Source organism: Elaeis guineensis, chromosome 11 (assembly GCF_000442705.2).
Source record: "Elaeis guineensis isolate ETL-2024a chromosome 11, EG11, whole genome shotgun sequence".
Lineage (NCBI taxonomy): Eukaryota > Viridiplantae > Streptophyta > Magnoliopsida > Arecales > Arecaceae > Elaeis > Elaeis guineensis.
Window position 1 is genome coordinate 118,300,646 of NC_026003.2, and position 23,071 is coordinate 118,323,716.

The 23,071-nt window shown below is 47.0% G+C and overlaps 1 protein-coding gene across 1 annotated transcript; it reads right to left on the reverse strand.

Moving 5' to 3' along the window:
* Positions 1-2,403: 2,403 nt before the first annotated feature.
* On the reverse strand, positions 2,404-3,380 carry LOC105053864 (abscisic acid receptor PYR1). Its single transcript, XM_010935180.4, has one exon. The coding sequence runs from the start codon at positions 3,280-3,282 to the stop codon at positions 2,644-2,646; it is 639 nt and encodes a 212-aa protein (XP_010933482.1). The 5' UTR covers positions 3,283-3,380; the 3' UTR covers positions 2,404-2,643.
* Positions 3,381-23,071: the final 19,691 nt, after the last annotated feature.

The window sequence follows — 23,071 nt, forward strand, 5'->3', positions numbered from 1 at the left end:
TCCATGATTAAAAAAATAAATAAAGAAATAAAATTGCATAGGGCATCCTCTTTTTTCATCATTTTTAGAGTATGCCTTTTACTGGTATATACTATATGGCTATGTGATATACACTAAATAAATTAATTATTTTGGAAACCAATACAAATAAATCAATACATATTTTATAGAATATGACGTTAGAATATGATGTTTATCAATATCCAGTTTACAGCTAGATAATATATATTTAGCAAATAAATTACTTAACAACCCAATATACAACTCTAAGTAAATTAAAACACTGCTTTTAGAACGTCACGTTTACTAGTACACATTAATTATATAATTTAGATGATACACACTCGTTAACTTCTTGATATATATTATATATTTTTTTGATACACACACAATAATGATTCAACATATACCTCTAAGTAAATCAATATATAGTTTTCAAAATATATTTTTTATCAGTACACATTATATAGTTAGTTAATACATACTAAGCAAATTAAATCATTTAATAAGTCACCTCTTGGTAAATCGATATTTATCTTTCAGAATATGACATTCACTAATACATAGTACATAATCATATGATATACACTTAGTAAATTAGCTATCCAGTAATCTAATATACAGCTCTAAATAAATTGATATATAGTTTTTAAAACATCATATTCACTAGTACATATTACATAGTTAGATAATATATGTCCATCAATTTTTTGATATATAGTGTATACTTTTTGATACACATCCAATAATTATTCAATATACACCTTCAAGTAAATCAATGTATAGTCTCCAAAACATACTTTTTATCAATATATACTGTATAACCAGATGATACACATCAAGCAAATCAAATCATACAGCAAGCTGATACATACCTCTAGATAAATCAATCTACAAATTCTAAAATATGGTATTCATCAGTACCAATATACAGTTTATAGTTTCTAGCTTTATCTAACATAAGAAGTTATATGCTTTCATTTCTTAGATTTTATGAATTCTTAAATGTGAAGATCTTGAAAAAAAAAAAGAAGAGTGATTTAGAGGAGAAGAAAGAGACTCGGAAAGGAGAAAAAGATCTCATGGATGGGAAAGATAGCTTAACAAAAAAGAAGACGTATGGAGAGACTTGACGAGAAAGAAAGAGGATATCATGCATGATTTCATTTCATTTTTTTTTTTTTAATGACATGATAGATATCTCTGTTAGTAAAAAAAAATTTTGACTTTTGAGCTTTAAGAAATGGAAAATATAGTAAAATAGGAATTCCGTCCCATATTTTCTTCTCCAATGCCGTCACATTTGATTTTTGTTCGGTGCTACCGTTCATGATCCACAAACAAAACTTTATTACATAATAGCCAATATACGGCTATTTTTAGAAACAAAATGTGCAAATAATTAATTAATTCAAAGCCTCATCTTCACGCAGCCGGTCGGATTTGTATAAGGTCCCAAATCCTTTCTCCTTAATGTAATTAGCAAACTTATTTTCTCCCTATCTTCTCTAACAGTTTTATCCACCTCCAATCTTTATCTTACTTTTTAACTTTTATTTTGTATTCTATTTTTATGTACTTAACATTATTTATTAATTTTTATGTAATCCTTCTTTTTTTTTCCTATTAGAAATATGTAATCCTTTTTTTTACTAAACAGATACAGCGCATAGGGTGCTATCCTAAACAAAATCGGCTACTAAATAAGCAATCCTTCAAACGGCCAGGAGAAACTGTAGCAATCGGACCCACTGATAAGCAAGCAAAATAAAGCACTCGAGTGTTTACCAAAAAAAAATAATAATAAAGCACTCGAGATGTTCGCATTTACTGCCAACCTAAAATTCTGACCATCAAAAAGACAATCAATTGTCATATTCTATATTTTTATCTCAAGTAACCGAGCACCTATTTATAGCAGTCACAGAAATGGAAAGATAACCCTAGCCACAATATGCCAGAGAAGAGTCCCCCGTGCACCCGCACCCTAGTTCAGTTGGCTGTTCGGTCTAAAGACACTCCTAGTCCTAGCAGAAGGTATTCCTCGGAAGAGATCCGAAGAAATGGAAAGAAGTAGCGTGGAAGGGTAAGTCTTGCTCCGTTCTCACTATTTCCTTTGTTCTGAGAACAGGAAATGGGAGAACCTCCCGTTTTTTCAACCACCAGACAAGTACCATTCCAAACGCCCATGGCAGCACAACAGCGACTGCATAAAGCCCCACGAACAGCTCCTCCACAAACACTTCGATTTTCTCTTGGGAAAATGAAAAAAGTTAGTATCTTATAAAAGAAAGTATGGAACAAATTGGCATCTCCTCCGCCGCTGTTTCCACCTTCATCCATGTATTCGAATCTGACGTGGGCTTCGAGTAAAAAAATTAATTCGCATAAAAGAAAGAAAACTGAAGAGAAAAAGCGAAATTACCAAAACCTCCCCAATTCTAGACAAGATAGACGTCTGCCCTGGCAGAAACGGAAGGTTTGTCTCCGTGGTTAACGAGAGATATCAGGGAACTGCCAGTAATTTCACCCACTGAATTACGACGTTATTACATCACAAACCCCGAAAACAAAAGCTAGAAAGCGATCTTAATTTCTTTTTTTTTCTTAAAAAAAAAACGGGTTGGGGGGAGAGATCTGGGATCACTTCCCTTTCTCCGGATCGACGGTCGACGCCGAGGCCGACGCCTTGGCCGCCATCGCCTCCGTGACGGAGGCGAGCTTCTGGAGGTTGAGGCGGACGAAGGTGTCGGCGAAGAGCCGGGTGTCGTCCACGGTGTTCCCCTCCGGCACGTCCACGACGTACGATTCGAGCACCACCGTCCAGATCTCGCCTCCCGGCCGGAACTCGGTAACCGTCGTCACCGACCGGTAGTTCCGGAGGCGGTGCTCGCCACCGATGATGCTGAACCCGGCGACCCGGCGGTCCTCGTCGAGCACGTCGAGCCGCTCGGTGCTGGTGCTCGCTGGGAGGCCGGATATGACGCTGACCTCGCGGAGGCAGCCGACTCGGACCTCGCCGCCGCCCTTGATGGCGCAGCTCCGGATGAAGTGTTTGTAGATCTGGGGGCGGTCGAAGCTGCGGACGACCGACCAGACGGTGGCGGCCGGGGCGCGGATCCTTTGGGACAGCAGCGAGGAGCATTGCCCCGGTCCCACCCTGTAGCGGTGATACTCCTCGATCGTCGGCCGGACCTCCTCCTGCTCCTCCGCCGTGAGCCCCGCCGGCACCCCTGCCGCCGCCGATCTCGATTCCTCCTCCTGGGATCCTCCTCCCTCCATGGCTTCGTCCTCGTCCTTCTCCTCCTCCCCGGGGGGAAGAGAAGCGGATCCCGGTTACCTTTTATACCGCCGAATTAGGGGATAAAAAATGGAACGCAGGTATGCCATTGGGAGGGTAGGTTCTATTATTCTATTTTATTTTATTTTTCAATAATTATTTTCCCGTCTATTTTATTCTAATAATTGGACCGTACTGTCATTTTGGGGTTTTCATATTTATTTTGTCGATAATATGATTAAGATATTTTATTTTACTTTATCTGCGGTGGATGGGGACTCATGGGTGCCGGCTGGTCGGCCCGCAGCTGACCGGTTCGGTTATAACTCGCTTTCTTTGCTTCGCCCAGCGATTGTCAGCTATAAAAACTCGTGGCGTCGTTAAATTAACGTCACCGCGAGTGTCGATAACTCATCGCGTTAGAATTTTTTCCGATCCCACGCGCCTAGGGTCCGGGAGATTTACACGAATCTTTAATCGAGACCGTTGGATTGACGTTTGAATCCGGGTGCCCCGAACTAGGACCATTTTGAGGTATCACCGCTTTAAGGTTGATCAAGCTGGACCGTTCATGAACGCTGGAGGTTTACGCGATGCGAGTCGACGGCTTGATGCTGGCTTGAAGCCAGTTGGCGCCGGCTGGCCAAGTGGGAGAGGGGCAGGTGATGCTGACCTGGAGCTCACGTAGACCGTGACGTGTGAGGAAAGCGAGTACTGCGGCTTGCAAGCAAGCACCAACTTGATCTAACGGTCAAAGCATTAAGTTTGTTTGTTGGTATCGCCAGGTCCACGTGAATAAAGACCAGCTATACATGAAGATTGAGGAGAACAAAAATTAAATTTGAACTAATTAAGTTGATAGTATCGGACGAAATTATAGATTTGATTTAGTTTAAAATTTTATTTAATTTGATTTGATTAATTTTTGATATATAAAAAATATATTTGAATTGATTCAAATTTATTAATAAATAAAATTATTCTCAAATCAAATCAGATCGACTATAATAAAATAATATAATTTTGATTAAGATATTATTTATATTAAAATATTAATATATTAAAAAATTATTTTAGATTTATAGTATTATTTATCAATTTTATTTTGTATTGATTAGATTTAAATTTTAAATGACTTATTTATTGAATTATTTATTTTTATTGTAATATATATATATATATATATGCGCTCTTGAAATAATTGCCAAGGGTATACTCTGTTTGGATCCTCGGTGCACCACTCTCTATGCAGCATGAAGGGTGCCGTTAATATGATAATCTAGGTCTAGTGCAGGACCTGCTTCTTCATCACCCTATATAATCACCACCTCGACCAATATAATATAATGACTACGAGATGCTTCCTTTGATCATGAGAGTTGTAGGCATGGATTTTTCCTTCCTCAATGAGAGCATGCTCCGGAAGCTTCGTGGAAATAGCAACGAAAAGAAATAAAAGACGAAAAATTAGGCTACAAGGTCTAATAAGATGGTCGATGCATGATTTTGGAGAAATCAGTATGATGTAAACAACACATATATACATGGACAGAAAATGTGGAGGAGGAAATGGAGGTTGAGATACTCTCTCCTTCCACGAAAAAAATCTTAACAAAAAGAGAATAGATAGGTTGAATGTATTCAAAAACAGGTGGGAAGAAGAGAGAAAGAGAGAGAGAGCAAAGAATAGAGAGAGGAGATAAAAAAGAGAAACCTTCCGTCACTTAAGAATTGAAATAGAAAATAAGTGACTGACCACCATGTCGAATGGGGAGGAGTCGAGGGCTGTTTATAGAGGCCCTGAGGGTGGATGAGGAGGCTTTGACACCAAAAAAGTAGACGCCTGAAGGATCGGATGCTAAAATCCCAGCATCCGAATATCCGGATGTCCAGAAACTAGCATCTGAGAGCCATTAAATTTTTCATGAGATCATGGACGACTCAAGTACATCAGAATTCAAAAATTGAATCCACGATCAGATGTTAAACTGCAAGCATTGGAAACTCCAGACACGTAACTTCTGGTGTTAGAGCAACAAAAACCTTATCAGCCCATTCCACGGCATCGCAAACAATTATGAAGATACCAAATTTGGATATTTGATGCAGATGCAGTGTCGGAGTCTCCAGGTGCCAAAAACTTGGCGTTAGAGCTAGAACAAGAATATCAAATTTCTTGATCCAGAGCCTTAGGATATCGATGCCTTGGAGTCGAAGGTTCTAAGCCCTAGAAAACTAGTGTTCAAACTCCCAACGGAATGCAACAGTCTCATGTGTAGGGACATCACACCAGATGACACCCGTGGATGGCATGTGCTCGGGTCGAAAGAGGGTGCCTACATTCTTGGGAAGGACCTGAACCCAGGATATTCCATTTAAATATCGGAAGGAATGATCACTAAGCTAACGCTCAAAGTCATGCAAACATTATAATAAATAAATAAATAAAAATATTTTTTTAAAAAAATCAGTGCATGTGCCTCGATCGGGTTTATCAGTGATTATGTATCTATTTGCTCATGGACGCACTACTCCTGAATGTTTCTTTCTTTTGGCCTGATACAATACATGAGAAAATATGATTTAGCTACAGATACCAGCACATATCTTGGCAAAGAAATTCTTAAATGCACTTGTAGATTTGACCCTTACTAAATGCGATGTAAAGCATTATCACTACTTAGTAGAGGATAAAATTTTTCTAATCCAATATCCGACAATCGGAAAAAGTAATTCTGATTTAGAATTCTAAGATTCTTCGGCACTTAGTGGCAGCAAATTAGGATTAGTGATACCTCTTCCAAAGTCAATAAGCGGCCTCATGAGATTCTTTTTCTTTGTAGTTACTAGTTAGGATGTTGTTGAGTCAAATCACAGTCATTTAAAGCTAAGCATGTCACATAATTGCGAACTAGAAGATGCCCTTAATTATGCTTACATCTTTTCTCGTTTTGAAATATTCCAGTGACCTAAATATTTTACTTTGGATAGCTTCTGGATCATTTCATTCCTTCCCTATATGGGAAAGAGAAAAAAAAAAAAGATAAAAATGTTAAATAGATCAAATAAATGGCACTTTTTCATGTGTTCTAAGGTAGAGTCAAGTGATACAGGACTGTATGGACACAAGACTGCAGTTCCTAAGCTACCATCATATTAGCAAGAATGAGAAATTATGATTGGTTCATCTATGTAGTCAACATCAAAGCGAATACAGATGGATAAGGAAATAAATGAGAATGATATTGAAATGGGGGGGCAATTTGAGAACTGAACTCGTTCGCTCTATCAAGTGATAACTCCAACATCAAGATTTAAGACAGTTTATTTGGTATAGGACAACGCCATTCAATCAAAGTCTTATTCAACTTTCCATTATCATATCCTTAAGTATCTACGATCTTTTGAAAGATTTACTTCCTTTAATTTATATTCCAAAGGTTAAATCATATTTACTATACTAATTTTTCTTAATCTTAACAGAACTCATTATATTCTGATAATGATGAATATAGTCGCCCATTAGTTAGCCCATTTATTATTCCTTGCAAGTTGAAAACGTCCATGATACTAAGGTTGTCATGTATGCATGTTTCATATATCGCATGAGTCATGTATTGTGATTTTCTACAGGAGTTAATGGGCTATAAGCTTTTCAAAAGAAGAAGAAGGAAAAAAAAAAAAAGGAAATTCCCAACCCGGGCCCTTGCATTCTTCTCTCCATATATGAAAGAAAAATTAGAGCTTGAGGCCTCGACTTTTCACCTTCGGGTCCCAGACTTTTTGGTATAATTTCTTCTGCTTTTCTTGCAAGTATCTACAACAATTGGATACTAGCTTGCAAGTCCACAAGGAGTGGGAATTATTCTCCAACAAAATATGGTGGCCATTGGACAAGCTTTAGTTCTATGAGCATGTGCGCTATCATATATTTGGTGCAACTTGCATTCAAAAAAAAGACGTCTCAGAGGCATCAGTACGTTGTTTGATGCTAACAAAATAATATAAAAAGGGAACGCGATGCATGCGTGCTCTCTGCCTTCCCCTTTCTCTCTCGCTCTCCTCTCTCCAAAAGAAATGAAATCGTTTCAAGTCGTCGACCCCCACTTTCCAACCGAAAGCGGTCCCGACTCCCATTCCAGCTGCAATACTATGCTATCATCCGTTATCCTCTCCATTATATACGTATTATATTTTATAGGAACTAATCATACCAAAAATTCTAATTTTTTTGTGATTTTTATTTTCATCCAAAACTTCAATTTAGTATAATCAGATAATCCAACTTGTGAAACAGTGCAATTGATACTGACAATGACATCCATTAGATGGTCTTGATGATGGAGATGATGACATGTTATTACGTGCCATCAAAAGAATTCTAACACAGGCAAGATCGCGGATGTGGATATTTTTCTATCTTATTTTTGCCCTGTTCAGCTATCATATTTTCCACCTTCCTTCCTTATCTCCTCATCACGGCTACCTTCTTACTCTTCCTCTGTTTCCGCCGCTGCTACCGGCACGTCCTCCCCTCCATTGCCATTGATAATGGTGGCCACCTCTTCGATATGGTGGAGATTTGACGTCCACCACGTACGTCCATACCCATCATCCATCTCGACAAGCCTAGAATCCACTCCATCGCCATCTGAACTTATAAGGCTGACGACCACCTCTTCAGCACCACCGATAATGGCTGCCCCGTCTGCCTTACCTATTTCACTACGTACGTACTTCACCGATTGATAGAGGTGTGAATGTGATGGACCACCACGAATTTTTCCGTCAGGCCTCGAGCACCACAAGTTGGCGGGGACCCGTAGGGAGGACCCCAAATTAAAAGGAAAATGGGGCATGAAACTTATTTAGGGGTCCTCACTGTCCTACCTGCACCCGATATCGGGTGCAAAACGAAAGTTGACTTGGTTAAAGAACGTGGACGGGAGGCAACCGCACCCTTCACTCCGAGATGGGGCATGACAATTATTAGAGCGACCGCGGTTTGAGAGGTAAGGAGTATGGTACGACCACTATATATATGGATTATGAGATGAGTTATCCTGAACTTTTTGAATGAATTAGTGGAGATAATTTGGCTTGCAATTACCCGTGAATGCAAGCAGCCCCACAAAGTACACCATGTGATATGTGGTACCGCATCCGATGGTCCTCAAGGAGTGGGCATGTGATGCCGACCTGTTACCCATGCAATGTGCGACAGCTAGGACATTACGATTCGTGCGAGGCTGTTGTTTGCGCTATCAGACGAGTTTGTGACAAATTGGGCTAAACAAGGGCGTAACTCGATCGGAGGTTTGTGTTTGGATCGGAGAAGGAAGCCACCCGGCCCATGGTTTTGATGCTGATCGGTGTCATCTTTTGGTCGAGCTGGAGAGAGAAACTCATGCATTTTCTAAAGAAACAAACATCTATTAGGTCGGTTGCTGCAGAATGTATGTAGATGATTTTCTCATTTTGGTCCAATCTCTGTAGTGCAAAGTTACTCACAACATGCAAAAAATCTGACACAAGATCGGTTGATTACAAGACCTGTTGAGTGGCAGCTGACTTTGCCGAATCTTACCTAAATGGATGAATTCGTTTCACTTCATTGTCGTCATTCAAGTGGTTTGTTGGTTTCAACTGTTTGGAAGCGTCACCTTTTTATCCTGCGGATAACTTCACTGTGAATGATGCCTCAGTTATCTTTGTTAATCCGTGTTTTGCTCCTAGCTGATAGCAAATTGGGCTTCTATTTTCTATGTTTTTAATCTGTTGTAAATTTTATCTCTGTCAATCTCTGCTCTTTATATCTCTCTCTCTCTTCTTGTAAATACTTTGATTATCAATAAAAGATGGGTGGCTGCTATTCCAATCTCCTTTCTCATCATCATCATCATAATAATAATAATCGGAGGAACGAAGAAGCTGCTATAAAAGATATTGAACACACATCGTCTTTTTCTTCAACCATGTATTTCTCGAAAAATAAAGAAATATGAGATTAAAACGTAGGATCCATCGAGGCTTGGTTATTTCACGAGAGAGCTAGAGAAAGCAGAGAGAATGGCAGAATGGCCATGGATAAAACATAGATTTTAGTTAGATAAATCTTAAAATATCTCTCATTGGTTAGAAAACAGAGAGAGGGTTGAGGATATGGATATACAAGGAGCTAGAGAGAAGATGGGGGAAGCCCATGGGATTAAATCTCTTGATTTATAACATTTGCTTGAGACTTCTTGGTTACTAAGGACATAAATCCCCGAGGGTGGTGCGGACATGTGCATGGTTTATCCATGGCTCATTCAAGCTTGAACTAAAAATTGATTAAGGTGAGCTCAGGCACAACCTAAGCCTCCATCAACAAAATCCAACCCTCCATCCTACATTACATATAAATAACATATAAATCATCCTTGATAAATTGTGATTAATTACAGTTTGATATTAACTTCAAAATCTGGCGTGATTTCACTGTAAGGTAATTAGTTCCAGGCCTGGTTAAAACTAGCCCAACCCAGCAACCCCGCTGAGCTAGCGTTACACAACCATGGTTTTGAAATGGCTTGAGTAATTACACATGATGTATCGAACCTTTGGGTATGTATTGACCAAATCTCCAACCCAATCTACGTTTGTTTCTCAATAGAATTGCGGAGGAAACAAATATGGGAAACCCTTTAGACGGGCATGTTAGTATAGGAAAACACATTGATAAATGTGCATATACGGATACCTTTTCCCATTTGGCCTCTATGTACATTTTTTTTGTCTCCTTCATGGGAAGTCGTTAGATATTTGATAATTGCCTTTAAATTTGTACTCATTTTGGTCGCTACTTTTTGTGGATTGCTGGTGCATAGAGTGCTTTGTAGGTAGAAAGAATTTTCACTTTATAATATGCTTTTACTTTGATATTAAGTTAAATACTGTAAAACTTCATGAAATATAAATTTAATATTGCAGTAATAGAAAAAACAAAAACAAAAAAGTGGAACGAGCCTAAAGAAAAAGCTTAGGATTGTTCACTTAGTAAACATCATTAAATTATACAAAGTAATTTTAAATTGTTCCTAATACTATCGGATAATTGAAGAAAATTAATCAAATCCTAGTAAATAAGATGATAAAATTCTTTAATGCTTGCAAAATAATTTCATGTTGCATTATAGATATTTTTTTTATAAAATAAAATTAAAATATAATAGCACTAGACTTGTGAATAGGGTGACAAGAGATTCGATCAAGTTCTAAGTCAAAAGCTTCCTCACCCACACTTGCCTTATTTATAATTGGGTTGGGAAAAAAACCCATACCCAACTCATTAATTTTATATGGATCCATACATAATATGCCCAATTGATTAATATTTTGTTTCTCAATTATATAGTTCAGTAGATGGAGAATTTTTTTTTATTATTTTATAAAAGAGAGTTTTGAAATCTTATAATATTCTATTGAGACTATGTTACTTATACATTAACTCTTGACCGTATAACAATTTTTTAAAAATTTTACTTTGAGGCAAATAAAAAATTATCATCTAATTATAAAACATGAAAAGAAATAAATAAATAAAATATTGAAAAAATTAAAAAATTAAACTAGTTACAATTATATGAGAAAAAGGTCATAGTGAAAAAAATACAATAGAGTAGTTCCCTGTTGGTGAGCCATAAACGAATAAAAAAGAAAATCTTTTTGTTACTCTTTCATCACTACTTTTTGAGAAAAATAATCAATAAAAATAAATAAATAAATATAAAATATGTTACAAACCAATTATTGGGTATAAAATATCCCCCAGCCAAAGTTCATAATGGGAGTGACCCTCTGGGGTCCAACTGACTTTCGACCTCTGCCATACTCTCAAGTTTTGCCGATGGACAGGATCTCGCCCACGACTTCATTCACAGGCTCCGCCCGGGCTCCTACGGGAGTCGGACTCCACCGACAACTCCAGCTGCAGGAAAACTCCGTCCGGACTCCTACGAGAGTCGGACCTCGCCCACGACTTCACCTGCAGGCTCCGCCCGGGCTCCTACGGGAGTCAGACTCCACCGACAACTCCAGCTGCAGAAAAACTCCGTCCGAACTCCTACGGGAGCCGAACCTCGCCCACGACTTCACCTGCAGGCTCCGCCCGGGCTCCTACGGGAGTCGGACTCCACCGACAACTCCAGCTGCAGAAAAACTCCGTCCGGACTCCTACGGGAGCCGGACCTCGCCCACGACTTCACCTACAGGCTCCGCCCGGGCTCCTACGGGAGCCGGACTCCACCGACAACTCCAGCTGCAGGAAAACTCCGTTCGGACTCCTACGGGAGCCGGATCTCGCCCACGACTTCACCTGCAAGCTCCGCCCGGGCTCCTACGGGAGCCGGACTCCATCGATGACTCCAGCTGCAGGTAAACTTCGTCCGGACTCCTACGGGAGCCGAACTTCATCCCTAACTCTAATTGCAGGTAGACTCCATCCGGACTCCTATGAGAGCCGGACCTCGCCCATGACTTTACCTGCAGGCTCCGCCCGGGCTCCTACGGGAGCCGGACTCCGCTCACGACTCCAGCTGCAGGTAAACTTCGTCCGGACTCCTACGGGAGTCGGACTTCGTCCCTGACTCTAATTACAAGTAGACTCCATCCGGACTCCTACGGGAGTCGGACCTCGCCCACGACTTCACCTGCAGGCTCCGCCCGGGCTCCTATGGGAGCCGGACTCCGCTCACGACTCCAGCTGCAGGTAAACTTCGTCCGGACTCCTACGGGAGTCGGACTTCGTCCCTGACTCTAATTGCATGTAAACTTCGTCCGAACTCCCACGGGAGCCGGACCTCGCCCACGACTTCACCTGCAAGTTCCGCCCGGGCTCCTACGGGAGCCGGACTCCACCGACAACTCCAGCTGCAGGAAAACTCCATCTGGACTCCTACGGGAGCCGGACCTCGCCCACGACTTCACTTGTAGGCTTCGCCCAGGCTCCTACGGGAGCCGGACTCCGCTCACGACTCCAGCTGCAGGTAAACTTCGTCCGAACTCCTACGGGAGTCGGACTTCGTCCCTGACTCTGATTGCAGGTAAACTTCGTTCGGACTCCCACGGGAGCCGGACCTCGCCCACGACTTCACCTGCAAGTTCCGTCCGGGCTCCTACGGGAGCCGGACTCCACCGACGACTCCAGCTGCAGGTAAACTTCGTCCGGACTCCTACGGGAGCCGGACTTCGTCCCTGACTCTAATTGCAAGTAAACTCCATCCGAACTCCTACGGGAGCCGGACCTCGCCCACAACTACACCTGCAGGCTCCGCCCGGACTCCTGCGAGAGCCGGATTCCAAGCTCCTCTCAGACGGATAGCTGGCCGCCTCTCTCCAGCTACAGACTCCAACCGAACTTCAGCCGACAAATCTGGACTCCCTGGCAGGCCGTAGTAACGGTCACAATTCTGTTCCACTCCCTTCGGCAAATCCTACGCGATTCCATTACTCCCTGTGGCGGATCCTATGCGGCTCCATTACTCCCTGGCAGGCCGCAGCAACGGCCACGACTCTGCTCCACCTCCTGCGACGGATTCCGCGCGACTCCATCACCCCCTGGCAGGCCGCAGCAACGGCCACGACTCTGCTCCACCTCCTGCGACAGACTCCACGCGGCCCCATCACCCCCTGACAGGTCGTAGCAACGGCCACAACTCTGCTCCACCTCCTGCGACGGACTCCACGCGACCCCATCACCCCCTGGCAGGCCGCAGCAACGGCCACGACTCTGCTCCACCTCCTGCGATGGACTCCACGCGGCCCCATCACTCTCTGACAGGCCGTAATAATGACCACGATCCTGCTCCACTTCCTGCGACGGATACCGCGCGATTCTTCCATTCTCTGGCAAGTCGCGACAACGGACGCCGCTCCGCTCCCCGTGGCGGACTCCACGTGGCACGCCCCGGTGATAGCCACGGGTCCACTCCACTACTCTCCGCAACAAACTTCTCCTGACTCTGGGCGGCCCACTGCCAGATGGTTACAGGCATCGCTATCAGTTTGTTGCCCCCTCCACCTATAAAAGGGGGGACCCCAGATATGTTATTCTCTAAGCTCTCATTTTTACTTAGAAACTCTGTTAAAATTTTCGTTCGAGCACTCCATTCTTGTTGAGGCAGAGAACTGACTTGAGCGTCGGAGGGTCTTGCCGGAGGAACCCCACCTCCGGTTTAAACTTCTTTTACAGGTCTCGATGGCGACCGCGACTCCAGCTTCTCCGACGTAAGCAGATTTTTGCACCAACAGGATTGGCACTAGAGGAAGGGCCGTGCCTTCGCAGTACCCTTGTTCTTAAAGGACCGCTCAACGGAACCGCCTCTGGTCATCTTCTTCGACATTTGCTCCTCCTTCCCCCCACTGGATCGTCGCCCGATGACTTCTCGCGAAGCGTCCGCACGGCAACCCACGGCCTCAGCAGCCAGATCTCTGGCTTCGATCTCGTCTCTAGTTTCCCGAGCCCCGCATCCTCCGGTTATGGTCGCCGGCACGGAGTGGTCGGACAATCGACCTCCAACGGGTTTTGCCAACACCATCTCGGGAGGATCCCGGCAGGAAGCAACCAACGTACCGGCCGTACCCCCCAAACGACAAAAGATTGAGGAGCCCATATCCTTTACTGAAGAAGATGCTCAAGGGGTTCAATTCTCCCATAACGATGCGGTTGTAGTTTCTTTGAATATAGCTAATTACGACGTCCGCTGCATTCTTATCGACAATGGAAGCTTGGCCGACATTTTGTTCTACGATGTCTTTTCAAGAATGTCCATCCTTGACGGTCATTTGAGGCCGATTAGCTCCCCTCTGGTAGGGTTTACCGGTGACGCTATTCCGATGGAAGGAATAATACCCTTGACTGTGGCCGCTGGTCGATATCCGAGGCAATCCAGGGCTCTAGTAAATTTTCTGGTGGTGAAGGCGTCGTCAGCCTACAACGCAATCTTCGGCCAGCCTGGCCTCAATGCTCTCCGAGCCATTGTGTCAACCTACCATTTGAAGTTGAAATTTCCCACCAACCAGGAGATCGGAGAAGTCCGAGGGGACCAAGCTCTGGCCAGACACTGCTACAATATAGCTCTACGAAGAAGCGACCAATCTGACCCCTGTCCGATCGACGGACTGGATGCTCGCGATGACCTCACCGAAAAGAGAGGTATTCCAATTGAAGATTTGGTACCGATTTCTTTGAACGATGGGAACGCGGAGCATGTAGCGATGATCGGCTCCAACCTGGGGGAGGAAGTGTGGACGCGTCTCATCGATTTTCTACGAAAGAATGTGGACGTTTTCGCTTGGATTCCAGCAGATATGCCGGGGATTGACACGAAAGTCATGGAGCACCGCCTGGCCGTCGATCCAAAGCATCGACCGACGAAAGAAAAAATTCGAGGTCATGCATCAGAGAGGCAGAAGGCAATAGCCGAGGAGGTGGACAAGCTCTTTAAAGCCGGATTCATTAGGGACATCAATTATCCTGATTGGATTTCCAACGTTGTCCTAGTCAAAAAAGCAAACGACAAGTGGAGGATGTGCATAGACTTCAAAAAGCTGAATAAGGCCTGCCCAAAGGGCAGCTATCTCCTTCCCAGAATTGATCAACTGGTGGACGCGACCTCGGTCCATGAGCTCCTCACCTTCATGGATGCATTCTCCGGCTATAATTAAATCAGGATGGCATCGAAAGATGAAGAAAAGACCGCTTTCATTACTAACCGTGGCCTTTACTGTTACAGGGTCATGCCTTTCGGCCTCAAAAATGCAGGCGCAACCTACCAGCAGTTGGTGAACAAAATCTTCAAGGATCAAATCGACCGCAATATGGAGGTCTACGTGGACGACATGCTCGTAAAAAGTAAATCTTCCGTGGACCACGTCGCCGACCTCGAGGAGACCTTCGACGCTCTCCAGAAATATAAAATGAAGTTGAACCCGACTAAATGCGCTTTCGGAGTAACCTCGGGAAAGTTTCTGGGCTTCATGGTGTCGGAGCGCGGGATTGAAGCCAATCCAGAAAAAATTCACGCCATCCAGGAGATGGCCGCCCCAAAGTCGATAAAAGAGGTTCAGCGCCTTACAGGGAGGGTAGCGGCCCTGAATCGCTTCATCGCAAGGTCGGCCGAACGGTGCTTACCCTTCTTTCAAACCCTCAAGCAGCGAAAGAACTTCTGTTGGACCTTTGAGTGTCAACAGACGTTCGAAGAACTAAGGAGTTACCTCGGCTCACCTCCGCTGTTGGCGAAGTCGGAGCCTGGGGAGGAACTGTTTCTATACCTGGCGGTCTCCCCCATGGCTCTCGCGGCAGTCCTCGTCAAAGAAGAAGCGAAAGTCCAACGGCCGATCTACTACGTCAGTCGCACGTTGAGAGACGTCGAGACTAGGTATACCAAATTAGAAAAACTGACTTATGCCTTGTTGATTGCAGCCCGGAGGCTCTGACCCTACTTTCAAGGGCACACCGTAACACTGCTCACTGACCAACCGATCAAGACGGTTTTGCACCGGACGGACGCCTCCGGGAGGATGGCAAAATGGGCGATCGAGCTCACAGAATTTGACATCAACTATCGACCCAGGCCAGCAGTGAAGGCCCAAATATTGACAGATTTCGTAGTGGAGTGTACTATCCCAGAAGAGGCCGAACCTGAACTAGGCGAAGTTGACGGCCTGAAGCCCCGACCGAACTCCCCCAAAGAAGAAGCGGATCCCTCTGATCACTTTTGGGCCCTCTATGTGGATGGGTCTTCCAACATATCAGGTGCAGGTGCGGGTCTAATCTTGATCAGTCCGGAGAAAATCATCGCGGAGTACGCTTTGCATTTTGAATTCCCCGCAACGAACAACGGAGCGGAGTATGAAGCTCTGATTGCGGGACTGAGGATCGTCAAAGAGCTGGGAGTAGATCGGCTCCTGATTCACAGCGACTCTCAACTAGTGGTGGGACAAGTCAACGAAAATTACGAAGCACGGGAGGACAGCATGGCTAAATATCTTGAAAGGGTAAAGGAGCTCGTCCCCGCCTTCGGCAGCTTCAACATCAGACAGATTCCGAGGCTGGAAAATACCTGGGCTGACTTTCTCTCCAGGCTGGCAACGTTGGCTCCGGCCGAATTGCCCAAAGGTATTCTTTTTGAAGTTCTAAAGTGCCCGAGTACAGAAGAGTCGCAGCCCGTGATGGAAATCGACCACGAGCCCAGCTGGATCAACCCACTGATAACCTATCTCAGAGATGGGGTCCTCCCCCAGGATGTGAAAGAGGTTCGGAAGCTCAGAAATCAAGCCTCTCGATACATCCTCTATGAGGACAAGTTGTACAAGAGATCATACTCTTTGCCCCTCTTAAAATGTCTTCGACCTTCGGAAGCTGACTACGCCTTGTGGGAAGTGCATGAAGGAATCTGTGGAAATCATTTGGGGACCAGATCTTTATCCCACAAGTTGTTCCGCCAAGGATATTACTGACCGATAATGCATCACGACTCGATTGAATATGTCAGAAAATATGATCGATGCCAGAGATATGCCAATATCCAGAGACAGCCTGCCACCGAGCTTACACCCTTGAGTGCCCCATGGCCTTTTGCGCAATGGGGGATGGACATCCTTGGCCCCTTTCCCATGGCGTCGGGGCAGAGGAAGTTCCTCCTTATAGCGATCGACTACTTCACCAAGTGGGTTGAAGCTGAACCGCTAGCAAAAATCACAGAAGCAAAAGTGCAAGATTTCGTCTGGAAGTCGATCGTATGCAGGTTCGGTCTGCCTAGGACCCTAATCACTGATAATGGGCGGCAATTCGTGGGAGCAAGATTCGTCGAATTCTGTAATGATCTAAATATCTTCCACAACTTCACATCAGTAGCCCATCCTCAGGCGAACGACGAAGCTGAGGTGACTAACAGGACCCTTTTGCAGGGGATTAAGACAAGGCTCGAAAAGGCAAAGGGAACTTGGGCGGACGAACTTTATCATGTGCTGTGGGTGTATCAAACTACTCAAAGACTGCCCACAGGGGAGACCCCCTTTGCTTTAGCCTTCGAAACGAAAGCCGTCATCCCAATTGAGCTCAAATTCCCATCGGCACGAGTCGTGGCATTCGACGAACATCAAAATTCGCAAGGTCTTAAAGCCAACCTCGACCTGCTGGAAGAAAGGCGGGAGGTAGCTCAGGTTCGAATGGCAGCCTACAGACAGAAAGTCGCTCGCTATTACAACTCCCGGATCAAGAATAAAGTCTTTAGGGTAGGAGATCTAGTGCTTCGACGAGCCGCTGTCTCGCAACCTCAGGATCGAGGGAAGCTCGTCCCAAACTGGGAAGGCCCGTATGAGGTCAAAGAAGTAGTCCAGCCCGGATCTTATTATCTTAAGGAGCTCGGAGGAGCCGACCTTCCGCGACCATGGAGCTCGAAAAATTTACGGATGTACTACCAATAACTTTATCTTAATTAAAAGTTGTACATCTACAAGTCTCCCCCCTCTGGTACTATCTTACATCGACTGGACAGCCCAAACGAACTGTATCAAAAGCAAGAGGGGAACCTCGACAAAGTTGAAGGCCCGGTTCTCTTTAGATCGGATGGGGGGAGAGGCCCTGCAACGCCCACATGCGCCCCCATGGCCCTGTTAGGGACAGGAGGAGAACCTCGCCCTAACTTGAGCAAAGTCGAAGGCCCGGTTCTCTTTAGACCGGATGGGGGGAGAGGCCCTGCAACGCCCACATGCACCCCCACGGCCCTATTAGGGACAGGAGGAGAACCTCACCCTAACTTGAGCAAAGTCGAAGGCCCGATTCTCTTTAGACCGGATGGGGGGAGAGGCCCTGCAACGCCAATATGTGCCCCCATAGCTCTGTTAGGGACAGGAGGAGAACCTCGCCCTAACTTGAGCAAAGTCGAAGGCCCGGTTCTCTTTAGATCGGAAGGGGAGAAAGGCCCAGCAACGCCCATATGTACGCCTACGGCCGTGTTAGAGATAAGAGGAGGACCTTATCCTAACCCAGAGTGGAACCTATTACGACAGAAATAGGGAAAGGACCTCGTCCCGGCACCAATTAAAGTTTGGTCGTTCAAGACCAGGAGAGAAAAAGGGGGGACCTTCCCCAGTGGCCCCTTCGCAACAAGACTCCGCCCGAGCTCCTACGGGAGCCGGACTCCGCTCACGACTCCAGCTGCAGGTAAACTTCGTCCGGACTCCTGCGGGAGTCGGACTTCGTCCCTGACTCTAATTGCAGGTAAACTCCATCCGGACTCTTACGGAAGCCGGACCTCGCCCACGACTTCACCTGCAAACTCCATCCGGACTCCCACGGGAGCCGGACTCCACCCCGACTTCGCTTACGGGAGCCAAACTCCCGTAGCCCCACCAAGAGCTGAGGAAAGATTCCAAACGAAAAAGAAAAAAGAAAGAGAACCCCGTCTCAGCAAGGATTGGGGTTCTTATCAGTGACGAACGGAAAACAAACAGCATCGAAGACGTAGAGAACCCCGTCTCAGCAAGGATTGGGGTTCTTATCAAAGACCCCAGCTCTCAAGAAAGCCCTCAGCGCGAGCCCGAGATAAGACTTCCTCAGGGCGACGAAAGATCAGACCTCCAAGCCCGAGCCCTGATGGGGGGCACCAAACCTGAGTGGCCCCGGACAAATCTGCAGCCATGGACGAAAAGGATGGGTCGATACGACGGCAATCAGAGCTATTAGTTGAAGGAGAAGGACAACTGAAAGGCGAGCCGACGTGACCACTCCCGGCAACCTATGGACGACGTTTAAAAAAAAAAAAAAAGAAAGAGAGAAGAAGAGAGAAGTAAAGAGAAGGGAATACAACCACAGCAATGGTAAAGAAAGGAAGTTCGGCAGGCACAAACGAAGTAACAAAACTTCCTTCTCATTTCTCGATGTACGTTACAAGACCCGGAGGGTCGGAAAAAGAAAACATTATTACAAGACTCGAAAGGGATGCACTGGAGGCTACTTCGAGCTGTAGACTTCTCTTCCAGGTTCTGTCCTTCTCAGCAGCATTTTCCAGTACGTGTGACAAGCCTCTCGGCTCTTGCCCCCCACCTCGTTCCGCTCCACCTCCGAGACCCCAACCCTAGGGGGAAAATGATGGGATAGATTCCAGGGGGCAGCAAGGGCAGCGGCAGCGGCGACGACGACCTGTTTCAAGAAGAACCGAAATCACCCCGGAGGCAGCGGTGGCGCCGAAGGCATACGCCACCGCCATGTGCTCCATGACAACCACCGTCTTGGATGTTCCGGTAAGGTCGGCATGTGCTACTTCCACCATCTCCGCAACAAGTTCTGCTGCCCCGCCGTCGGCACCGACCGCTTCTGGTCCCTCGGCCCCGACGGCATCAAGGACCCCGCCACGGCTTGTGACGAAGACTCTGCCCCCTTGATCGGTGTCGCCCCGTTATTAAACCCCTGTTGTTGAAAGAATTCTCCCTCGAGCCCCCTTTAAGGCGGTGGAAACCCTCAGCGGCAGTTCGACGATCGAAGAATTCGTAGACTGCCGTTCTACTCCTTGTACTCTTCTTAGCCCGTGGCGTCATCTGGAGATTGGCCTCCGGGGCAGGGGTCCATGCAGGGGAACCCCGTGGAGAGATTCGGGGGACTGGAGGCAGCGGAGAGCCGACGGAGATGGCGAGGACCAGCACGAGGGACGCTCGAAGTCGGAAGGGGCACCGATGGAGTGGTTGAGTGGCTAAGCTCTCAGGCGAAGGAAAGTGTCGTCCCTCAGGCGAAGTGAAGCCCCTGGAGAAGAGGTGGGGGCTTAAATAGGCAACGGAGCCTGGTGCAATTATGGTGGCAGGTGTCCCTAGGCCAACCAGTGCTCACCGCGTGTCCCACTCACCGCGACCTAGGGTTGACCATTCGCAGACTTTCATGGAGTGACGCTTGGGATCACGCCCTGGTGAGAGTTCCAAAAAGGCTCTTCGGGTCACCCTAATCGGAAAAAGGCTCCATCACGCACGCATTAAATACCAAAATATCTGAGAACGATCGCGCGCGAACATCGAAGGAGGAACTTCAGCTGTGACAATCTTTCTGTACCTCCTTCATTCGAGATTCGAACTTGAAAGTAGGAGGATTGGTGTTGGGTATAAAATACCCCCCAGCCGAAGTTCATGATGGGAGTGACCCTCTGGGGGTCCAACTGACTTTCGACCTCCGCCATACTCCCAAGTTTTGCCGACGGACAGGACCTCGCCCATGACTTCATTCGCAGGCTCCGCCCGGGCTCTTACGGGAGCCGGACTCCACCGACAACTCCAGCTGCAGGAAAACTCCGTCCGGACTCTTACGGGAGCCGGACCTCGCCCACGACTTCACCTGCAGGCTCCGCCCGAGCTCCTACGAGAGCCGGACTCCACCGATAACTCCAGCTGCAGGAAAACTCCGTCCGGACTCCTACGGGAGCCGGACCTCGCCCACGACTTCACCTGTAGGCTCCGCCCGGGCTCCTACGAGAGCCGGACTCCACCGACAACTCCAGCTGCAGGAAAACTCCATCCGGACTCCTACGGGAGCCGGACCTCGCCCACAACTTCACCTGCAGGCTCCGTCCGGGCTCCTACGGGAGCCGGACTCCACCGACAACTCCAGCTACAGGAAAACTCCGTCCGGACTCTTACGGGAGCCGGACCTCGCCCACGACTTCACCTGCAGGCTCCGCCCGGGCTCCTACGGGAGCTGGACTCCATCGACGACTCCAGCTGTAGGTAAACTTCGTCCGGACTCCTACGGGAGCCGGACTTCATCCCTGACTCTAATTGCAGGTAGACTCCGTCCGGACTCCTACGGGAGCTGGACCTCACCCACGACTTCACCTGCAGGCTCCGCCCGGGCTCCTACGGGAGCCGGACTCCGCTCACGACTCCAGCTGCAGGTAAACTTCGTCCGGACTCCTACGGGAGCCGGACTTCGTCCCTGACTCTAATTGCAGGTAGACTCCATCCGGACTCCTACGGGAGCCGGACCTCGCCCACGACTTCACCTGCAGGCTCCGCCCGAGCTCCTACGGGAGCCGGACTCCGCTCACGACTCTAGCTACAGGTAAACTTCGTCCGGACTCCTACGGGAGTCGGACTTCGTCCCTGACTCTGATTGCAGGTAAACTTCGTCCGGACTCCCACGGGAGCCGGACCTCGCCCATGACTTCACCTGCAAGTTCCGCCCGGGCTCCTACGGGAGCCGGACTCCACCGACAACTCCAGCTGCAGGAAAACTCCATCCGGACTCCTATGGGAGCCGGACCTCGCCCACGACTTCACCTGCAGGCTCCGCCCGGGCTCCTACGGGAGCCGTACTCCGCTCACGACTCCAGCTGCAGGTAAACTTCGTCCGGACTCCTACGGAAGCCGGACTTCATCCCTAACTCTGATTGCAGGTAAACTTTGTCCGGACTCCCACGGGAGCCGGACCTCGCCTACAACTTCACCTACAAGTTCCGTCTGGGCTCCTACGGGAGCCGGACTCCACCGACGACTCCAGCTGCAGGTAAACTTCGTCCGGACTCCTACGGGAGCCGGACATCGTCCCTGACTCTAATTGCAAGTAAACTCCGTCCGGACTCCTACGGAAGTTGGATCTCGCCCACAACTACACCTGCAGGCTCCGCTCAGACTCCTGCGAGAGCCGGATTTCAAGCTCCTCTCAGACGGATAGCTGGCCGCCTCTCTCCAGCTACAGACTCCAACCAAACTTCAGCCGACAAATCTGGACTCCCTGACAGGCCGTAGTAACAGTCACAATTCTACTCCACTCCCTTCAGCAAATCCTACGCGGTTCCATTACTCCCTGCGGCGGATCATACGCGGCTCCATTACTCCCTGACAGGCCGCAGCAACGGCCACGACTCTGCTCTACCTCCTGTGACGGATTCCGCGTCACTCCATCACCCCCTGGCAGGCCGCAGCAACGCCCACGACTCTGCTCTACCTCCTGTGACGGACTCCACGCGGTCCCATCACCCCCTGGCAGGCCGCAGCAACGGCAACGACTCTGCTCCACCTCCTGCGACGGACTCCACGCGGCCCCATCACCCCCTGGCAGGCCGCAGCAACGGCCATGACTCTGCTCCACCTCCTACGATGGACTCCACGCGGCCCCATCACTCCCTGGCAGGCCGTAATAATGGCCACGATCCTGCTCCACTTCCTACGACGGATACCGCGTGATTCTTCCATTCTCTGGCAAGTCGCGACAACGGACGCTGCTCCGCTCCCCGTGGCGGACTCCACGTGGCATGCCCCGGTGATAGCCACGGGTCCACTCCACTACTCTCCGCAACAAACTTCCCCTGACTCTAGGCGGCCCACTGTCAGACGGTTACAGACATTGCTATCAGTTTGTTGCCCCCTCCACCTATAAAAGGGGGACCCCAGATACGTTATTCTCTAAGCTCTCATTTTTACCTAGAAACTCTGCTAAAATTTTCGTTCAAGCACTCCATTCTTGTTGAGGCAGAGAACTGACTTGAGCGTCGGAGGGTCTTGCCGGAGCAACCCCACCTCCGGTTTAGACTTCTTTTGCAGGTCTCGGCAGCGACCGCGACTCCAACTTCTCCGGCGCAAGCAGATTTTTGCACCAACACCAATATATGTGATGTCATAATAAAAAAATTAGAATTATCAATTGCAAATAATAAATACATAATAAGTTATGATATTTGTGAGAGTAGGTAAATATGAAAATAAACATAAAAAGATGGCAAATAGAAATGAAAAAATTAGTTATAATTATTTTTTATAATTCATATG